The sequence below is a fragment of the Gossypium hirsutum genome, chromosome D10 (assembly GCF_007990345.1).
Source record: "Gossypium hirsutum isolate 1008001.06 chromosome D10, Gossypium_hirsutum_v2.1, whole genome shotgun sequence".
NCBI classification, from domain to species: Eukaryota; Viridiplantae; Streptophyta; class Magnoliopsida; order Malvales; family Malvaceae; genus Gossypium; species Gossypium hirsutum.
Window position 1 is genome coordinate 7,526,187 of NC_053446.1, and position 21,863 is coordinate 7,548,049.

At 33.4% G+C, this 21,863-nt stretch overlaps 1 protein-coding gene and 1 long non-coding RNA gene across 3 annotated transcripts; both read right to left on the reverse strand.

Moving 5' to 3' along the window:
- Nucleotides 1-295: 295 nt before the first annotated feature.
- Nucleotides 296-1,533, reverse strand: LOC107914454 (uncharacterized). Its single transcript, XR_001688872.2, has 2 exons — nucleotides 936-1,533; nucleotides 296-676 (listed from the first exon to the last, which is right to left on the reverse strand). It is a non-coding gene; the product is annotated as an uncharacterized lncRNA (long non-coding RNA).
- Nucleotides 1,534-10,895: 9,362 nt separating this feature from the next.
- Nucleotides 10,896-21,831, reverse strand: LOC107913902 (golgin candidate 5). 2 transcript variants are annotated; one of them, XM_016842571.2, is made up of 20 exons: nucleotides 21,634-21,831; nucleotides 20,990-21,216; nucleotides 19,325-20,235; nucleotides 18,718-18,789; nucleotides 17,356-17,430; nucleotides 15,974-16,088; nucleotides 14,727-14,788; nucleotides 14,582-14,629; nucleotides 13,811-14,095; nucleotides 13,664-13,723; nucleotides 13,476-13,559; nucleotides 13,314-13,379; nucleotides 13,116-13,214; nucleotides 12,814-13,032; nucleotides 12,295-12,409; nucleotides 12,006-12,226; nucleotides 11,792-11,851; nucleotides 11,571-11,684; nucleotides 11,300-11,374; nucleotides 10,896-11,187 (listed from the first exon to the last, which is right to left on the reverse strand). In XM_016842571.2, the coding sequence occupies exons 2-20, from the start codon at nucleotides 21,138-21,140 to the stop codon at nucleotides 11,149-11,151; spliced, it is 2,871 nt and encodes a 956-aa protein (XP_016698060.1). In that variant the 5' UTR covers nucleotides 21,141-21,216; nucleotides 21,634-21,831; the 3' UTR covers nucleotides 10,896-11,148. The 2 variants fall into 2 exon arrangements, with proteins under 2 accessions (XP_016698060.1, XP_016698061.1); XM_016842572.2 differs by having other exon boundaries at nucleotides 20,990-21,329.
- Between the last annotated feature and the right edge of the window lie 32 nt (nucleotides 21,832-21,863).

Sequence of the window (21,863 nt, forward strand, 5' to 3'; positions counted from 1 at the left end):
ATAATAATATGAAAGAATTTGTATATTATTTATAAAAATTTATACAAAAAAATGTTTAAAAACAATATTAAGCTAAATATTAAAATAATATTAAAGACAATGAATATGAAAATTGATTTGTTAAAAAAACTTTTGAAATCAAAATTAAATATGAAAAGTATTTTTGAAATTGATAGTAATAATCAACTAATTTTAAATCAAAGCTTAAATGAAATTAGAATAATAATAAAAGAAAACAAAACTAAAATGCAATTGACTCAAAATATTGGTGTATAATGAATTAAAAAAAATAAAATACAAACGAAAATAATAATTTATTACATTCTAAACTATAATAATAAATTTAAACACTATTAAAAATAAATATTACAAATAATGCTTAATTTTATAATATATATGTAATAGGGCCCAATCGGCCTGGGTCCAAACACAAAAAAAGACATAGTGCAAACCCACTTAAAACAGGCCCAATTAACAACCCAATACAGTGGCCCAAAAAAATAATAAACCTAATTACAGGCCAAAAATAATGGTCCCTAGTCCAGCAACTAAAGAAAACCTAAAACCCTAAGCAGCCTTGCATGTGCGCCGCTCCCACAGCCCCCAACCGCCGCAGGTTTCAGCCTCCATGCGCACGTCTCGGAGCCTCCACGCGCGCCAAACTCTCCACGAACACCTGAAAAACGGACTCAAGGAGTCCAAAGAGAAAAAAACAGCAAGCAATATTGTTTTTTTTCCCTCGATTTATTTTCTTTTCGGCCTATAAAAGGCCCTTTTAAATTTGTAAAAGGGGATAAACAGAGAAAGAGACAAAGAAATCGAAAAGTAAAACTGAGAGTTCAAAGTTTTTTTTAAGGTGAATCGGTTCTTTATATGCTTCATTCTTTTTATTTTGTTTTTTTTTAAAAATAATACAAAAAGGGTGAGGGGTTTACCTTCTAAGCTTCGCCGATGAAGCCCACGTTCGCCGCGTTCAAATCGGAGGTCCGGTGGAGGGCTGAGGCTTGAAGCGAAGGCGCGTTGCGGCGGCGACGCGAGGATGCTAGGGTTTAAACCCTAGCAGAGCACCAGAGATTTTTTTTTATATATTTTTTTCATTATTTTTTCCCTATTCGGTTTCAACTGATTTTGGAGGGCAAAATTTTGGTTTTAAACAATATTCAAAACGGCGCCGTTTTAGCCAGGCCTGACCCGCGCGGTGACCCAACCCGAAGGGGAGATCCGCGCGCTCTGACGTCAGATGGAAAATTTTCGCGATTGGTTCCTCCCTTTTGCAGCGCACTCCAATTAAACTTTTTTTTACTTATTTTAAAATTGGACCGCATATTTCATGTCCGATTCAATTTAGTCCCTTGCTGCGCAGCGTTTTGGGAAGGTAGGGATAATTCCCCTTTTGGTCCTCCACTGTTGCGCGCGTGTTCAAATGACCCCTTTTTTTAAAAAATTTTACTCTAAATTCGTCCCTTAAAATTCTTTTATTTTTGATTTAATCCTCCATTAGTTTTTTAGTTTTTTTATTATTATTCTTATACATTTACCCACGTTTATATAGTATATATATCTATACATATATTGGTTTTCACATGCGCATTTTTTTATAATTTTCTATTTTTTTTCCTTTTCATATTTTTTTTATAAAACATATATTTTGCGAATTTCATTTTCAAATTTTTTTTTTCGTAAAATACATGCATGCGCATTTGTTTTATATAATAGGTTTTTCCTCATATCCTTATTTTATTTTTTTTCTTTTTTTATATACTTTATATTATATATACTTTTATACATTTCACTCATATATATATACATATGCATACTTTTATACTTTTATACTTTTATTTTTAATACATGTACTTCTATTCGTTTTTTATTGGATGTATTTCATTCATTCTTTTTTGTTTGCAAATTTATTTGTATATTATACCTACTTGTATATATTTATAAATATTTATTCATATATGTTTGAAATTAAAATATCTGTTTCATGTTATGCCCTAACTCTTTTTTAGCATCCCTTTTAAAATATCTATTTTGATTTTCTCAAAGTATTTAAATCATCCTATTTTATAAATTCCAAAATATTTGGCATTCATGATTCTCGTGAAAGATTGTGTCCTAACTTACTGGATCGCGATTATTTTTCGATGAATTTAGGAAGCCAAGTATTTGTTTTGCAACAAATTCACAAATTTTTAATAAAAGCTGATTCTCGGGAATTCAGAATGTTGGGTCCTAACTTACTGGTCATGACATTTTCTTCTCGAAATAAGAATTTTTAGAAACAAAAGGCAATATTCGGGTGTTTTGAAGATTTAAAAATATTGTGCCCTAACTTACTGGGTGTGGTGTTTTATTTCTTTGAAATAAGAATTGTCTTATTATTTTAGTCCGTTTATGAAATAAAAAGTTTCCTTTTAAAATCTTTTCAAATTTTCGACACCAAGGCATTTAAAAAATCAATTTGGTACCAATTTTGGGCGTTACGAGGGTGCTAATCCTTCCTCGTGCGTAACTGATTCCCGAACCTGTTTCCTCAAATTTCGCAGACCAAAATTATTTTTAAGGTGGGCCGATCACACCTTAATAAAGGATCGGTGGCGACTCCAGTTTTTGTTTTAAGGTGGGCCGATCTTATAGGCTTAAAATTGGTCTTAAAATTAGTCTCTAAAACTAGTTTTAGAACTAGACTTAGGATTATATTAAACTTAGGAGGAGTTTTAAATTTAAGTCTAGGATTAGGCATAAAATTAAGATTAGAACTTAGAACTTAAGTTTAGAACTTCGAATTAGATTTAAGTTTAGAACTTAGGATTAGATTTAATAAGGATTAAGACTTAGAACTAAGGACTTAATACTTAGCATCCATTTAGTTGGTATCTTGCTATGCATTGCCATATCTTTTAGATACCACTTTTCCATAACATATTTTTTGATTTAAATTAAAATATGATTGGTTCTAATATGTCATAATCACCTTCCTCACATCACACTCACATTGGTATCCATCGTTTGCTCACCTTGCTTTATCATTGATTGGATGCCATTGCCATGCCTTATGCTTTATAGAATTTCCATTTAAGCATGATGATAATATGTGATTATTAGTATACTTGTTGAATGAAATGAGTCATATTTCTCATATGTTTTTCTCATTCAATTGTAGCTTTGATGAGCTTTTGGTATCTATTTTTTTATATCATTGTACTTTCTGTGTCTTATTTAATTCATTAATAATTGGTAACTAGAAAAGAAGAGAAAATCATTAGGATATGCGTTTAGTAAGGGGGAGCATTAGAAATAAATAAAAAAAAATGCATGGGAACTTATTGAATTATCATTAACATGCAATTCTTTGATTCTTGATTCATGCCTTGTTCACATTTTTTTCTTAACAATTGATATTTTTGTTTAATTATTAATTGCTATCTTTCATTAGGTATGATTTTAATTAAACCTATATATAATTTAGACTTATTCGTATTATCATTAGACTTTTGCATAAGTGTTCTTTTCAACGGATTTAAATATGCTTCCTTGCTATACCATTATTTCTTGAAGTTCATTATCTCTTTCTAAGAATGCAATTGAATGCTATTAACTTGAATATATTATGCCTATTTTCATTCAATCTTTATTCTCCCTGAGCCCCAAATTTAAAAAAAATCTTTAAAATTGGTATCTTCTTTCTATGCCTTTATTGCTATTTGATATACTAAAAAGGGGGAGAAAACATGAAATTTGCATGTGCGTAGGTTTTTTTTTTGGTGAAAAAGTAAAATTACAAAGTAATTAAACTAGATCAACAAAGGAGGATCCTCAAACAATCTTAAACTGAGGCTTCTAGTTGCGAACTGACGTAGCCAAACTATCTGCAATTGAGTTCTCTTCTCTAGGAAAATGTTGAATCTTCCATTCCTTAAACATATTCAGGACTTGAAGTATTCTCCTTATTAGGGTAGAATTATAGTTTCTGGAAGAGCCATATTGAATAATGTTAACGGCCTCAATACCGTCAGTTTGGATCGAGACCCTATCAAATATTCTTTCCAAAATAAATTTTAATCTATCCAAGATCCCCCAAAGCTCAGCCTCCGTCACTGTGTAATTACCCAAATATCAGCAGTGTAATAGCCCGTTTTCAGTGAAATTAGAACAGTGGTTTCGGGACCACAAATTCGAGCTCAAAAGAAAATTTATTTTAATATTATTTTGTGGTCTACGGTATGATAGTAATATTGTATAAAAATTTCATTAAAATTTTTTTACCGATTACATGATTAATTGAGAAAAGGACCAAATTGCATAAAATGAAAAAGTTGAATTCTAATAGCTAAAGGGATCAAATAGCTATGGAATTCAAAATTGGAGGTCCTTATATGGAAAATAGACCATTAAGAGGGGTTAGTAGATAAGTATGATGATTCATCTATGGAAAATTAATTAAAGAAAAATACTAAATTGGAAAGTAAAAATAATAAAAAATGATAAGTAATTAAATAATGAAAATATCATCTTTTTCATTACCTTTCCCAAATTATTTACATGGAAACCCTAGTTAGAAGAGCTTGAAGGCAGCAAGCTTATTTGGCTCAATTAGGTGAGTATTCAAGTCTCGTTTTTAATGATTTTCATTTTTCTGAGATCGTAATAGCTTAATTTAGCTATCTCGGGGATTAATTTGTAAAGTTATCAAAGTAATAGGGTTTTTCCATGGATGAATATGCATTAATTTTAAATTTTTATGGAAGAAAAAGAAATGTTGTTGATAGAAAAAAACTTTTGTAAAGTGAATTTTGATGAAATTGTGATTTAAGGACTAAATTTTGAATCTTCCTGTTATATGGCTCGAGAGAGGGTTTCCCGATTATGTGCTCTAATGAGCACTCCTGAATATGAATTGACGGATTACAATTTGTACACTTCCTGTGTACTACCCGTGTATCCATCGATATTTTAAATGATTTAACAAGCAAAGTTTTGAAATGAGATAACATGAAATTGAAATGAATTTACCAGTATATACTCGAAATATGTGGAATTGATGTATGAATACAATATGTGGAAAGTTTATGAACATGGAAATTTGATATTTGATGAGCTCATAGATGTTTCTTGAAATTCATGTGAAATACATGACTAACATGTTTGATGAGGATATGTGTATAGGCTTTTGGCCAAATTGCTTTGGATGTATTTTGTATGCTTGTTTTAAATGTAAATGATTGGTAAGTTAATTTCTCGTTATACGAACTTACTAAGCTTTAAAGCTTACTTTGTTTATTTTCCCTATTTTATAGTATTCGGAAGCTCGTAAAGGTTGAAAGTTGGTCAGAGCTACATCACACTATCCTTCAGCTTGTTTCGATATAAATAGCAAAAATTTCTTTTGGGTATAATGGCATGTATAGGCTAAATTTGACCAAATGATGGCAAGTAAGTGTTTGGTTCCATTGGTATGGCTTATGTTTGATAAATTTTGATATATATAAGTATATGGCCTTATCATGGTTGATATGTGTTTTGGTATATTTGATTGATGGTTAACTAATAGGCAAATTGTAACATGGCTTGAGTTGGTACAAATATGAATATATATATATGTAAGTAATCAAATTGTTAAGCATGAATACTTGATTATATAAGATGAAATGTTATGCATACGACTTGGTTTTGGTTTGATTCAAATGTTTTATATTGGATTGAGAATATGTTTAAGTGTTAATGTACGTGGAAGACATGTTTGGGTGAAAAATATGGCTTGGAAATGGCATTATTTTGTCCACACGGGCAGAGACACGAGTGTGTGTCTCAGTCATATATGACACACGGCCTAGCACATAGGTGTATGTTTTGGCCGTGAGTCATTTACATCTTTAAATTTAAAACAGAATGCTCAGGATTTTTCACACGACCTGGCACACGAGCGTGTGGCTTGGCCGTGTGACCTCTGCACCTACACACGGCCTAGCACACAGGCGTGTGGCTTGGCCGTGTGACCCAAGTCAATAACCTCCCTAATTTGGACATGGGCTGGGACATGACCGTGTACCCTATTTTGAATTCCCACACGACCTCAGACACGGGCGTGTCCCTTGGCCATGTGAGCCACACGGGCATGTGTCTCCTGCACTTTGGAAAAATTTTAAGATTTTGCAAAAAATTCTCTGAGTACCCGGTTTAGTCCCGACTTGATTCTAATGCATGTTTTGAATCTCGAGGGCTCATATAAGGGACTTTATGAATAAATTTCTGGCATGAATGTTAAATAATCTGAAATGTCCGTATTTAATCTGTATATTTCGGTAATACTCCGTAACTCTGTTCCAGCGACGGATACAGGTTAGGGGTGTTACAGGAAGAACCCAATGATCCACCCACCATTATGATCGCATATGTAACCTCCAGTTGCTGCAAAACCTTCGTCAAGCCTAACCGAACCATCTGTTCTCAAACAAGCCCAACTACTAGCTAAAGGTGAAGAGTGGAGATAATTGTGAGGCTTATGAAGTGCAGTTTTGGAGATTAAAATGTATTGTTTTGCCCAATTGAACGAAATTTTAAGAATCTCATCATTACTCCAAGAAATGCCTTGAAAGGTAAGTAAGTTCCGGTCATTCCAAATACGCTAAACAATGATCCCAAAGAGGCATGGCCAGCCCACCCCATCCAAAAAAATGGTGAGATGATTCTGAAGGTTTTCTACCATCCAAATAGGGAGGAAATTGATGATTTTGAAGGTTTTACATATGTTTATCTTCTATATGCATATGCAAATCAATTAATGTTCATGCATGTATGCTTATTTAATACATTGCTTAAATGTATGACATTTATAAAATCTTGGAATTCTTCATTGAATTTCTTGCATGCTTATTTATCATATCTCTTGTTGAAATTCAATGCTCTTATTTAAGTGTTTGTGCCTAAAATCTTTCAGGGAATAACTTATTAAGGGGGGGTTATATTTTAAAATGTCTAAATGATTTAACGGGAGTATTTCAAAATGCAAATTTCTCTTAAATTTTTGTTATATCAATAAGGGGGAAATTTTTAGATTTGATGTCCCAATCTTTTGATATAACAACATTTAAGAGAAACTTTTATTTATATTTTCTAATTCATTTGATGAAAATAATTATTGGAAATTTTGTTAAACATTTTCAAAGTATTTTTATGACTTGTAAAAGTACTTAAAAACTAGTTTTAAATTTGTATTTATCTAAATACTTTTGAGTCAATTCAAAATGTTTTAAAGTGTTTTAAACTCATTTTATACAAGTTAGGATGTAGGATCGATACCCTGACCTAGTTGTATCGATACGACTAAGTCAGTAAGAAAAATTGTGAACCTCTAAGACTTATACCCATACATTCTATATTTATACAAGTTCACTTCTACCCATACATCTTTTGAGTTGTATCAATACAAGTTTTTTTTGCAATGCTTCCAACAACAAGAAATTGTCTCTAACAGCCATAAACAATCACAATTTTTTCCTCTTGTTATATATACATATCAAGAACACTTCAAGGCACAAGAGATGAACATCCAAGCATAGAAATCAAGAGAAAAATCTCCAACTCTTTATTTCTCATTCTCTCTGGTTCGTATCTCTTATGTGCTTATTGTTTAGATCTATTTATCATTCTCATTTTCTTTTTTTGAAAGAGAGCTAACACTTGTAAATACACACATTTGAAAGGCTTTCATTGTTTACATCTTTCATCTTTGTTGTAAAGTGTTACTTAAGGTTTTTGAAGTATAAAACCTTAAGTGAATTGTAAATGGTTTCTAGTTAAGCCATTAAAGCTAGAGGGTTTTAGTTTAGGCATAAAAACTAGGGGGAAGGCTCTATCTTAGCATTTGTAAAAGATATAGATTGTAAAGGTTATACATTTTCTTTTAAGGTAGCAATTCTTATAATGAATTGAGAAATCCTTGGTTGAGGTATACCAAGGTAGTGGAGGTAAACAATTGGGGTCGAATTACTATAAATCGAATTGTCTAAACTTTTCTTTCATTTCCTCATTATTTAGAAAAGTTTGCAAAGAATTTTAAAATACCAATTCACCCACTCTTGGTATTTTCAGGCCTAATATATTTTTTAAAAGAAAAGGCCAAAACAAGATGTTTCTGTTGCCGAGAGAGGTATATACACACAATTTTTGGAGTAGGCAAGATTGTTTTTGGATTAAAAAATTTCAATTTTTTTAGTAAATTTCTTTTTTGGTCACCCAACTATGAAAAGTTAAAAAATGGTCACCTAACTATGAGAAGTTACAAAATAATCACCCAACTATTCAATATTCTCTTTTTTAAGGATGGCAACATGGCGGGGCGAATTTTTTCCCACCCCGACCTCGCCCCGCCCGAACCTTGATGAATCTACCCCGACCCTGACTCTTAAAGAAACAAATTTTCCTTAAACTCAAAATTTAATAGGAGACCTGTAACACCCCTCACCTGACTCAATCGCCGAATCTGAGTTATGGAATGCTACGAATGTCACCGAAGAAATTATCAATGAAAATACAAAAATTATGTCAGTCAAACAAACATTTATAACTAAAATACATTCATAATATGATTTACAACTAAATTCAGACCTTAATCAAGCTTACGAAAGCTTTTTGTTGACCCGAGCATGAATTAGGACCAAATTGTAAATTTTTAAAAATTTAGGGCCAACGTCATGTCGTCGTCTCCTCCACGTCATGACATCTCCAAACAATTTTTCACGTTGCGACGTCCAACCACTCGATGTCGGGACATCACAAACTATCAGCCGACATTGCGGCTAGGAGAGTTTCTCATCTCGATGTGGACTTTGTTTTGGTACATTTTAAGTCATATGTTACCTATTCCATAAGAAGCCAACCTTTACCTCAAATGGTGCATAATGCACACTTATATTCTGCATAAAACCAATTCAAGATCATGTTTAACCATTCATTTATCTATTTTCAAACTTCCAATCCAACATTCCACACATTTAGCAACAACATATCAACCTAAGCTATACCAATTCATTCAATCAACCTTTGGTTTATAAACATTCATAATCATCCAATTTACCATACCTTAACAAACTCAAAATACCAAATCAAGTTATCTTCATTATAACACAACATATAACCAATGCATCTTTATCTCTTTTAACCATGCCATATCAAAACATACTTAATTTATAATAGATTAAACATTACTACATGCCATATCAAAACATACTCAATTTATGATAGATTAAACATAACTACGTGATACCAAACATTACCATTAAGCTATGCATTTAATCAATCTACACTTCCAACATTAAACATTTCAAACCAATTTATCCATCCAAGTAAACACATATAATAACATCTAGTAATCCACCATCAAGTTCATACTTGCATATAAGTATTACCAACCCAAAATTTACTATCCAAAAACATATATTTTATCCCTATATACATGCCACAAAAGCAAGATTACATAATGTGGTAAATGTTGAGAGTTAAATTCATTTACAATCAAGACTAAATTGACATAATTTATAAATGTTAAGGATTAAAGTTACTATTTTACCACTTTACCAAGCTGCCTCCATTAGCCAACTGGTGACCAAAAAGACAATTAAGCAGTTGAGTGACCATTTTGTAACTTTTCATAGTTAAGTAACTATTAATATAGTTTATACTTAATTTTTTAACTCATTAAATTTTCAATTGATAAAATTCTAAAAGGTTAAAAATTTTAAAATTTATCATCCACATGAAAATAAAAATAATAAGTAAAAAAACAAACCTAAGGGTTCTACTTCCTTCACAAGATGTCTTGAAAACATTTTATTTACTCATAATTTAAAAATAGTTAAGAAAGAAATTAGATTTATGATACACTTGTGGGTGAAATTAATTATCTAATAAATTTATAAAAATTAATGTAAATATTAAATGTCATTATGTTTTGAATTTGAATCTCATTATTTGCATATATTTCTATATTTTATACAAAAAAATAGAGATTTTTAATAAATTCACAACTAAATTGAAACTCAACCGAAGGTGACACCAACTCAATAAAAACTTGGAATATTAGTAAGTATAGGTAATAAATAAATAAAAATACTGCATATTGCATAAATAAAAAATAAAAGATTATTTTTTATTCTCTAGTATCACCGAATGCTCCAAACCGAATTATTCACTGCATTCAGTATGAGTTGGGCTGTATCATGCGGCTACTTGATTCAAAAAATTGCATGCGTAGATGCACTTTGAGCCCTTCTCAGCCACCCAGCCCATTATGCTATTCGAATAAAACTAATTTAAAATTTTACTTTTATGTTAGGAAAAGTATTTGGCTTTGAATTTTCTTACCATATACTAAGAAAATTATGTAATCCACTGCAAGTGGGATTATTAAAAAAATATAAAACATCACCATACGCTATATTAAAAATGGATAATTACCTACCACATTAATTGTAAAATTTAATTTCACAAATAATGTTGAAAAACCAACATTCCCTCTTAATTGATATTTAAAAAATTAAAAACTACGAGAACAAGACAACACATGATTCAGAAAAAAAGACAAAGTTAAAACCTTAAAACCAAACATACTGCATTTATTTCTGTGAAGTCAAAAAAAAAAAAAGATTCATTGATAGTCATGTTAATGTACATATATACATTTATACCTAAATTCTTTTATTGTTAATTTGAATTCGACTCAACCGAACTCAAAATAATAAAAAAAAAACCTTCTCCAAAAAGCCCAACCTATAAGAGCCTTGGCCGGGCCAGGCAGCCACGGTAGCATGCCAAATAAGGCCACAATAGGAGAAAAAAGAAATAATATCCTCTTTACTACAAGAACATAAATTTATATAGTTATGTTTTTTTTAAAAAAAAAGTAGGCAATAAAATCGATTTTTATGTTGGCTAGGAAATAGAAAAGATTTGTCCTATACAACAAAGTAGAAAAATCTTTCAAGGGGACGCTATTTCTCCCTGAATCTCTCAATTAACCAAATGCTCGCAAAAAAACCACATCTTTGAACCAGTAAGTTTTAAGAACAAATTTTTTTTAACATCATCTGCTACAAGTATATCATGCACATAATTTCTTGGAAATTATCATACCAAAAAAAAAGAATATGCCTAGTATGTATTACCCGCCGAAGAATTCATTATTTGGATCTGTCGAACACAGAAAGGCAGCTTTTAGCAGAGCTTGTAGAATCAGCATACCACTTCTAATATTATGTTATGATATAAATTGAGATAAAGATTTGAAAACAAAAGAAAATACCTTATTCACAAGCAAGTTTACTTGCTCCCTATACATTTCCTTCAAGTCTACAATGTCAGCTCGGAGTTCCTCTAGCTGGAAAGTTGCAACCACTTAAATGTAAGAACATAATGGATAATGACAATATCATATAATATTCTCATTTCATTATGGTAAAACCAGAATGAGTCCGAAATACATTAACACAAGGATACATGATATTCATAACACTATTGCTTCTGAACATCCTTGAATATAAATTTTTGTTTCCCAAAATTACAAGGGTATGTACCTCTTCATCACGCTCGCCCATTAGCTCCAGTGCAGCAGTATGTCTCCGCCTCAAGGCTTCTAGCTCTGCCCGGATTCCAGGCAGTGTGGCGGCCTCTGCCTTCAACTTTTCACACTGCAGCAAATGTAGACAAGTTTAACAGCAATGATTTGAGAAGAAGAGTAGAACATTGATGAATAAATCCCACTCCCATTTAACTAGGTAGCAGCTGAAGAACTCACCTGTTCCGTCATTTTCACCAACTCCTCAGCTAAGGAGTCACGGATAGCTTCCATGGAAGACTGAAGTAAACACCAAACAAAACTAGTTGATATATAAGCTATTAAAAGAGTAAAGACCCACAACTCAAAATCAAGGATGTTGAACACAGTTTATACATGTAATCAAGGAATCACAGTTATATTTGAATTCAGGAGCTCAAAGAATAATACATACCAAACGAGACATGTAGGATGCAAGTTCACCCTCCTTCTGACGAAGGGCAGATTCAAACGCACTGGGTGTCATGCTCTTCATGTAGAGCGGACTTAATGTTGCCTCTCCAATATTTCTCTTTTCAGAGAAACCATCAGATGAGTCCAAAGATGCCTGCAGATAATAGCTTTCCTCCATACTTCCTAGGCTGCTAGCAGTAGAGAGTTTCCGGGACAAGCTTCCTGCAAAAGTCCCACAATAAGTAAAGAATATCATAAGATCATCTACATCATAATATGAAGCACCATACCATTCTCCGAAGCAGAATTGTGCCTTGCCATTGGAGCTTGCTCAGATATAGCCATAGAATGCACATGCGTTGTCCTTTCCAAATCTAACCGAGCAGCTTTCTCCCTTTCTACTTCCTGTTACAAATGAAAAGATTCCTTCACTAAACTGAACTATGAGATCAAATATAAATACTAACAGTTCAGTTAAAATGGTTCCATGCTCATAGAGGCACAAGAAGCTATCAAAACAATGCCTCATCTAACATCAGCCGATAACTTGAGAGAAGTTTTAAAATACTAAATTATATATGCAACTTTTATCATCTGTAATCTCTTTTCTTTTTTTTGACACTTATCATCTGTAATCATATGAAGCGTACAAAATGGTCTTCTTTTTCATCATTAAAGGAAAAAGCATTTTCAATGAAGATTGTTTGCTTTGAAGCTACAGACACATAAAAGGGAGATAACCTGCTTGGTCAAACACATGCAAAGAGATTTATAGTAATTGCAACCTAACAATGAATCAAAAGCACAACCTGCTGTAGACGTTCCTGCTGCACATAAGCATCTTGTAACTCTTGCTTATGTTTCCGTCTTAGTTCCCTAATTTCTTCCTCAAGCTGGTTTGCCCGACCTTCTTGAGTATCTGCTTCCTCCTTCGCTGCAAGGTACTCTTGTCTATTCTCAGCAGCTCTCTGTCTCTCTTTCTCAAGGGACCTGCTTATCTGTGTTTGTTCCGCTCTAAGACATGAAATCTGAACCAAAGCAAAACAAAGGTTAAGCTGATAGCTAGAAATGTTTCCACAGATAAAACATACATTAGCCAGAGATGTAGAACCTGAGCTTCAAGAACATTAATTCGAGATAAGGTTTGAGATAAGCGATCATTCAAAGACCGCTCTCTCTCTTCAGCAGCAGCAGCTTTTGCCTCTGCTTCCTGTAATTCAATAGAATAGATAATTATGAGAATAGGACTCTCTGTAAGCTTCAAATGTTATGTCATAACATGCAATAACATTGTACAGATTGTACATACCTGGAGACGAGAGTTTAGAGATCTCTCCACTGCAGCCCAAGCTTCTGCTCTTCTGGAAGTTGTTTCCTAGTAAAAATAAAGCAAACAATTAATATACACAAATAATAAGAAGACCAATAGTCCTTAAGTCTGTTAAGAACGCATTAGAACAACATATTTCACCTGCATGGCTTCGATCTGCCTTAAAAGAGGTCTTGTAGACTCAGGCACTTGTGTAATCAACTCCTCACACCGACGTTCACTTGCCTAAAACAAAATTTGAGCTGTGAACTACTAGAAGGAAATTTCTGAAAGTAAGGGAACTGCAGAAAAATTTAATATCCATATAGGTCAGTACAAGATCAGTGCACCTGATAACGTTTTTGAAGATCTTCGATGTCCCTGCGAAGCATGTCTTCTCGAAATACTGCCTACATTGTTAGAAAATAGCAATAACATCATACCTTTCATATATTAGCATGACAAAATCTGGAATATCAATTAATATAATGAAAAACCTGCTGCTCCTTTCTGCTTAAGGTTTGTCTTAACTCTTCAAGCGTCTGTACTAGCATGGCTTCACGTTCTTCAGCCTCTCTTAATCGACTCTCCAGTTCAGTTCTGGCTTCATTGTTGGCACGTGCCTCTGCTAGCGCTTCAGCCTCCTTTGCAGCATTTAGAGCATTTGTATAAAAGTCTTTCTGAGCTGCAAGTTCTGCTTGGTGTTTTTCAATTGTTTCCTGTAGCAACTTCTCTGTAGCAGTTTTGTCCTTTTTGATACTCTCTACCTTGTTCTCTTCAACCTGAAAGCATAGCAAGAAGCATACTATGAACAAGTTGAAATAAATGACAATTCTTTTTATGAAATTCAAAGGAGCTCAGACAAAAATAAACCCAAAAAAGTGACATAATCCTGCTTCTGGAATTAAAATTTTCCATTGCCAGTTATCAAATACTAACCCAATTGAAAATCTCAAATATAAAACCAGGTACCAAAAGTATGGATACAGAATATGAAACCAAAGGCCCATGCCAAACAGTGTTCACAATTATAGTGAACACAATCAAATGATATAATAACACTGACTTTAAGCCTTATATTAGTATTTAAAAAACAATAAATCTGAATGACAATGTTTTGCTTAGGAGGGGCAAAAGATATGATGCAATATAGCCTCATATTACAGCTCATATCATCTTGAATTCTTGATAAGATTGATAAGATTGATAAGATAGGAGGGACATAAGAAATCAACCAACTACATTCCAATTTTAAGGCATGTACTTGCCTGAAGCTTTGTAGTCAGGCCTTTCTTCTCCTCTTCGTGCTCTCTAATCTAGAGTAACAAAAGTGCAAGAAAAAAGAATAGTCAGAAAATGAAGGGAACAGATTATTTACCAGAAATTTAATAACCATCAAACATATCGGCATACCTGAGCTCTCAATTTCCTGATTTGAGCTTCTTGAGCAGCCTGCTTCTTTGAAAGCTCTTCACCTGAGAGGAGAGAGAAATAAATATTTAGCAATAAGAACTCATAGCCTAGAAGGGAACTAGGTTTGCTCAATAATCATTCAACCAACTAAAATCTCAATCAGACACAGAAGTAGATACACCAAGGGTACTCTTTTTACACTAAAGGTGCATTTGGAAAGCCACCTAGTGACTGAATTAGGTATAATTGCTTGTAATACACTTGTGAGGTATGTTTGGGTAACCACTGTAATCAGTGGGTCCCACCAAAGAGAGTGTAATTAGAATACTCCAATTACACTCTCCAATTCTCATCCCCCCCCCCCCTAAGAATTGGAGTCATTACACAGGTAATTATAAACAATTACACTCAAATTCAATTTCCTTATGGCTTTCCAAACATGCCCCTACATGATTAAGTTTAAAATGTTATTTTTATAGAGTAATAATGATATTTTATTTTATGGCATATATTTTATTTTTTAATATAATTATATATTATTTTACTAATCATGTTTAAATCTGAAATTTTTATTGAAGAGATAATTTCTCATATGTTTTGACTTGCTAATAATAAACTACATTAAATAGTATTTATTACAAATTATTTATACAAGTTCCAACTAAATTACTTAGTATTTATTATTAATTATTTGTACTTAGCTAATGGCCAATCGGTGATCACAAGGAGTACGTGTTTAATGCCAGATAAGGAATTACACTCTATTAGCCAAACATGTCCAGGGAATTATAATTTCTTGTAATTACAAGAGGATGTAATTACTACCCTAGTAATTATACTTTCATCCAATTGCCCTCTAAATTTCTATAATAAATTATAGAAGCCTCCATTAAATCATAGCCCCATGTGAGGATTAGGTGGGCAAGGAATTGGTGGTATAGACAGAGAACTTTAACCCCTCTCATTGAAGAGTTCTTATTTACAACCTATACCTGTCCACCTAATGTATTGCAGAAAATCCTACTCAAGTTATTTCTTGATAATGAATGTGTCCATATAAATATATATATTATTCTCCATTATAGTTGGGAACTTTTTACAGAAAATCTGTTACAAAGAAAAGACGTGAGGACTATCTAACAAGTGCCAAGATATCTAATAGAGGAAAATAATATCGTTTTGAACAAGGGGGAAAAAAATGCCGCAGAGCATCACATCAAATGTAAATAGGAATTTGAAGATCTCACCTTCAGCCATGACTTGATTAATTATTTCATCTTTTTCCTTCAAAAGAGCAGCAGCATCACTTTTTTTATTCTGCTCTCTTCGAAGAGTATCCCTTTCTTTAGTCAAGGCATAAACCTGGAAAAGCACATACCAAGTGAAAACTGTAAAAAACATTATACTTGAGCTAACAAAGACAACCTTTTCCTAGAATACCTGTCCACTTATCACCATCTTCTATGAAAGCATGCAATGCATTGACACCATTTTCAAATAACTGCAAAACATTATACTTGAGCTAACAAAGACAACCTTTTCCTAGAATAACTGTCCACTTATCACCATCTTCTATGAAAGCATGCAATGCATTGACACCATTTTCAAGACACTGCATTTTAGGTAATGGAGATAATCACAGCATAGTAAAAAGAAAGTAAAATATTATTGTGGGGAAACCATTGCCGTTGCTCCTATAAGAATGAAGTAAAAGTATTGAAAACTAGATATCATACTTAATCTCATAGATATAATCCACAATAAACATTTAACCCAATACACTCCTAAAAGATATGACAAAAATTCTCCTTCAGAGACGAGATATTGAGACAATTGAAAAGTGGAAGTCTTATCAGTGAACCTGTTCCATAAAACTAAATTATTAATTTATAAACTATATTACGAGGCTACAGACACTACAAAACATTAATAAAGGATTTTTATAACCACAAGTTGAACTCAGTTGCCCATATACTCCTTTTATTTTTCAACAGAAATGCATAATGGATATAAGAACTTATCAATTAGCTTTACAAAATGTAATTACGATAAAGCTCAACAAAATAATCCTTGACTCCAAACTTGCTGCAATATGATAGTATTTATGCAATCAATTTCACTAGGTATTTGACATTAACAACTTATATGCTTCTAGCCTTCAATCAATTTTGAGTACTCAACAAACTAGAAACATAGTATGAAAGCTGATACGTGAATCAGGACCATATAGTTGATAGACATCAAATATGCATGCACAAGGGAAAGCAACAAAGAAAGTGGCATCTGAATCACCTAAATAAATATAGATATATAAAAGATTCTGGGTTTTAACTGGGAGGTCCTAGACTTGAACTTCAGGGGGCATGCCCTCATGTGCAGCCCAAAGAAAGGTATGCCTTCCTATATAACCAAGATATGCTATTGATAACAGTTCACTATGTTCACCCTCTAAAGGACCAGTTCAATCACCACTTCAAAATTTTCAACCACAAAAAAAAATAAAACCAATACTGATTCAAGCTTCAGGAGAAAGTCCTAACATTTGTCAATAACAATATCACAAGGAATATAAACAAGCAATTAATATAGAAATCAAGAAAAAGAAAGGAGATGAATGCATGGAACATACCTTCCTTTCAAGAGTCGAAACCCTTTGATGATACTCCTCTCGCAAAGACTCCATTTCTGCTTCATTGGATTTTCTCTGTTCCAAGCTTTCAGCTATTAATTTGCTATCTTTGTTCATTGTCATTAGGATAAAGGCAATAGAGTATCTCTCTAAAGATCTAATTTGAAGTAGTAATCACTCAATATTCAACTGTTGGATAATTAATCTTGAACAACAAATGAAAAAGGAGACTAGTAGAAAGTGATTGACTTATTATATCCAGGGGGAAATTTGAATGAGAATTGTTAGTGGCAGTTGGTTGCAAGGGTATTTTTGGAACTTTTTAGAGCTGTTCCTTGTGGCACTGAATAGCCATTCTAAGGGGGGAACCAAAATGGCTGTTCAGGACATTTACTGGTATGATTGTTACAGACTATTTTGAGGACTAGCAAGTCATTGAACCAAACTGCGAAACCCCTGTGCCTCACTCAATGAGGCTAGAATTAGTTTGCCGTTTATGCCAACCAAATGTGCTACAAATGACAGTGTCATAAAGTTACAAATTAAGATATAGGTTACAGCAATTTGAATGATATATCATGGGAAGCAGTAGAAAGTAAAATATACATGTATTCTCATTGAAATGTGTTAGTAGGTATTTACACCATTAAACTTATTCAACTGACAACTGCACCGACAAACAATCCTTGTTAACTTCTCAAAAAAAGTTGAACTATAAATAAAAATCAAAGATAAGAATAGTCCCCATCATAGAGAATGATATGCATAAAAAGAACTCTAACCACTGCTAAGACAGACATTCATAATCCATATAAAGCAGCATTTTACTGCAAATATGCTCATACGTCATAGGTGAGGGAAGAAAAGAATACCATGGGGGCCCACCTCAAGCCCAACACAAACACCATGCAAAATAATATATAATAAAAATTTTCTTATATGAGAGATTCCACCATCTATCATCTATAAGACATCCAATTTAAAGATGCATTTAGAAATTGATGATACTAAGGTTTGTAAAGGTTTATATTGACTTTTATACATGGAAGTAAACCACATGCAAAACAAGAGAAAGCTTGACCAATGACAATAAAACATAAGAGTGTATCAAACGGAAAAATGAAGATCAGAAAAACATTTAGCCATCAATATTTTATCATACATCAGCCATGGTAACAGCTGTGACTTTGAGTCAAATCTTCTGATTGATAACTTGGACTTTGTTCATTTTAATCTCTACTGAGATGCTCATTTCAAGCACCAAAAGTCAACAGACAGAACAAAACATATCTAGTTATCATTAGCATAGAGACAAACCAAACTATGTTAAATCATCTTGGGGGAGGAAATGCCTGTATATACCTTCAAATCCTCAATTACAGCTTTAAGCTGCTCATTCTCATTCATGAGCTTAGAAATTTCATCAGCTTTTGCCTGAAAATGAAACAAATATAAATTAGAGATTTCAAGAACCATAAAATTTCAACAGAACAGATAATATAAAGGTTTCTTTCCTCCGGTGCCCTTTCTCTTGAACAAATGTAGCACAAGGTATCACAAGTGAAACACATGAAAGAGAAAGTGAAGTTCATAGCCAAATAAATCAAAGGTATAAGTTTCCCTTCAATTGTTAGTGGTAAAAGCATCTTCTCATAGGACATAAAGCCAGGAGCATAAGTTCTAATCTCCGAAAATCTACCTTGCAGACAGTGACATTAAACCTCTTATAACCCCCCCCCCCAAAAAAAAAAACGAAAAAAACCAACAACAAATCTTGAACAAAGAAACTCACTAAACATAAGCCTTCTAGTGTCACAGAACATCATAGAGGAAGTGACGTGCATATTGTGGGTTGTGGATGGGGAAGAACAAGAAAAGATAATATGCTCAGGAGCTTAGAAAACTTAGAATAACATTAGTCAACTTCTGTTAGAAACAGCATCATAAAACAGTGGAAAACATCAAGCACCTGAGCTTGTCTTGCAGCACCTTGCAATGCGGATTCCATCATTTTCAATTCCATCTTCACCTTCTCCAGTTCATGGATAGTATCTGTAGAGTCAGGTGTGGCAGCTGCAGAACTCAAGCGTAACTCTTCTTTAGCATCAGCTTCACCATCATTGATCTGCCGGTCCACTTCAACTGTTTTAGCACTTTCATCATTTTCAAGAAAAACCAGTTCAGTGGGAGACAGAAGTGCCTGGGCACTTTTAGTCTCCTCGACGACAACAGAATTTGAACTTGAGGGCGTCGGATCATCAGGGCCATTGCCAGCATCAGCTTGGCTATCACTAGATTCCTCAGATTTAATTGGAGAACCTTTCTCTAAAATCTCGTTCATTTGTGTCTTTTGTTCATTAGTTTCATGCATGTCTACAGCAGTACTAGACTCAGCTGGCACAGGCTCAGCAACCTCAACTGGGCTTACCTCTGCAGTATCTAGTTTGGCTTCCATGGAGTCAGAACCTGCAGAAGGTACTACATCTGAGCTTTCTTTCTGTTGTTCATTGTCTGGAGAATCTGACGAATCAACATTCATACTGACAGATTCAGAAGGCTCTGCAGAAACTGTTTCTGATTCAGATTCAGATTCAGCTTTACAGGGGTCCAAAGTTGCAGTATCTTCTCTATTCACAGTCTCTAAATGTTCGTTATCTTTTTCTAACTCATCAGCTTGTTTATCTTCTTCAACAGTGGTTTTCACATGAGAATGAACAGACCTGTCAGTTTCAGCCTTTTCTTTTTCCTCAGCTTCGGGTGGAGCATGCGAAGATTCAAGTTTTCCAGATGATTCAGCAGCACTCTCCTCACTTTTCTGACCCATAAAGGCCAGAACTGGATCAAATAGTGGTTTTCTTTCTGAAGACCACAATCCTGAGGCTGAAATGAATACAAACAGGAAGCCATAATGTGACAGGTTCAAAACCCACATTATAACTTTCATGCATCATTTTTTGGGGGACTTCCCACAAAAATAAGTTCAAAAACAAGTCACCAGCATGTAGTGTTTCTTTAAGTATCAGATCAGCAATGACTTTTTTTATGCAAGGAATGTGACCAAATATAGTAATATGGAGGTAGTTCATTTCAAAGAAAGCGAAAATTGAGTTAGGCACTCCATTGGATTCCACAGAAAGTAAAACAAAACAGACTAGATAACAATCAAGCTTTATTGTTTGATTATTCCAAGTTCAAATAAAATAATAAAAGAATCAACCCTTCACTGGATTATTCAGGAATAGTAAATATAATCAATAGAAGATTTTTTTTTTCTTTTTTCATATTTCACATTTCCGATTCCAGCTGCAACTACAAGATCAGCACTCCAATAGGCAGTAGCGCCAAACTACAAGTTAAGCTTCCTAGTTGACATCCTACAAAATGGAACTAAAGCAGCATGCTTTCCTTGCAACATGCCACTTACTTAACAAACTTTACAACTCCAACTTAATGTCCTAATAATTCACAGAAGCTACCTAAAATGAAAATGACAGCACCCAATAATATTTACCAAAAAAAAAACCTAATATCTTGATGCAAAACCTAACATAGGTTTATACTAGAAATTTGCATCCAAATGCATAAAGATTACACAAAATATTAACAATGTGAGCAATGTAAAACAAAAAAGCACCTTCATTGTTGCTTGATTCAGACTTCTCCTCAAACCCGAGAGCTGTATCAAAGTTCTTCTCAATATTCTTCACACTCTCTTGGAGCTTATTGACTGCCCCAGCAAGATCAGGAAAGCCCCCTAAGGACACCTTCCCGCTGAACCAAGCCATCTTTTTTTAAACAATAAATACCAAAAACAACTAGATCTGAAAACTCAAATCCACCGATTCAAGCACATAAGGAACCCTACATTGACACGCCACAAATAACTTATAGAAAATCATAAAAATTCAATGATCCAACTAGTTCAAATCAGAGCCCAACAGGATCTAAATCCCAATTTGCATATCAGGAAAGAACTGCAAATTAACGATCCATTCAAAAAAATAAGAACGCTGAAAATTGAGGAACAAAACGTAAAATTAAAAAAAAGAAGACAATGAAAATTTGTAAAGAAACTATGAAAGATTGCTGTTGTGATTAATTAATCCATCGTCATGTAACTCATAAGTAAACCAAAGAAAGTGAAAAAGAAAAGACACCTGAACTAAGAAGAATACGCATTTAAACCGATTTGATAGGAATTATATATATACATATATATTCTACAGAAAACGAGAGATTCTAAGTACCGGAAAAAGAAGCATGAGTAAGAAATCGAACCTGAAAGAAAATGCGGAAGTCAGATTTTTTTATTTTTAAAGAAGAGTTTTGGCTTACAGAGTGAAAGAAAAGTTCGGTGGATCGAGGAAAGAAGCGGAAAGAAATTGGGGGGGGGGGGTCGATCTACTTTTTGCTTCTCTTTTTTTGGGGTTGGATGAAGATGATTGATTCGAGGTGATACGCCGTCGTTTTCCCAAGGGACTGAAGTTTTAGAATGGGTACGAGCTTTT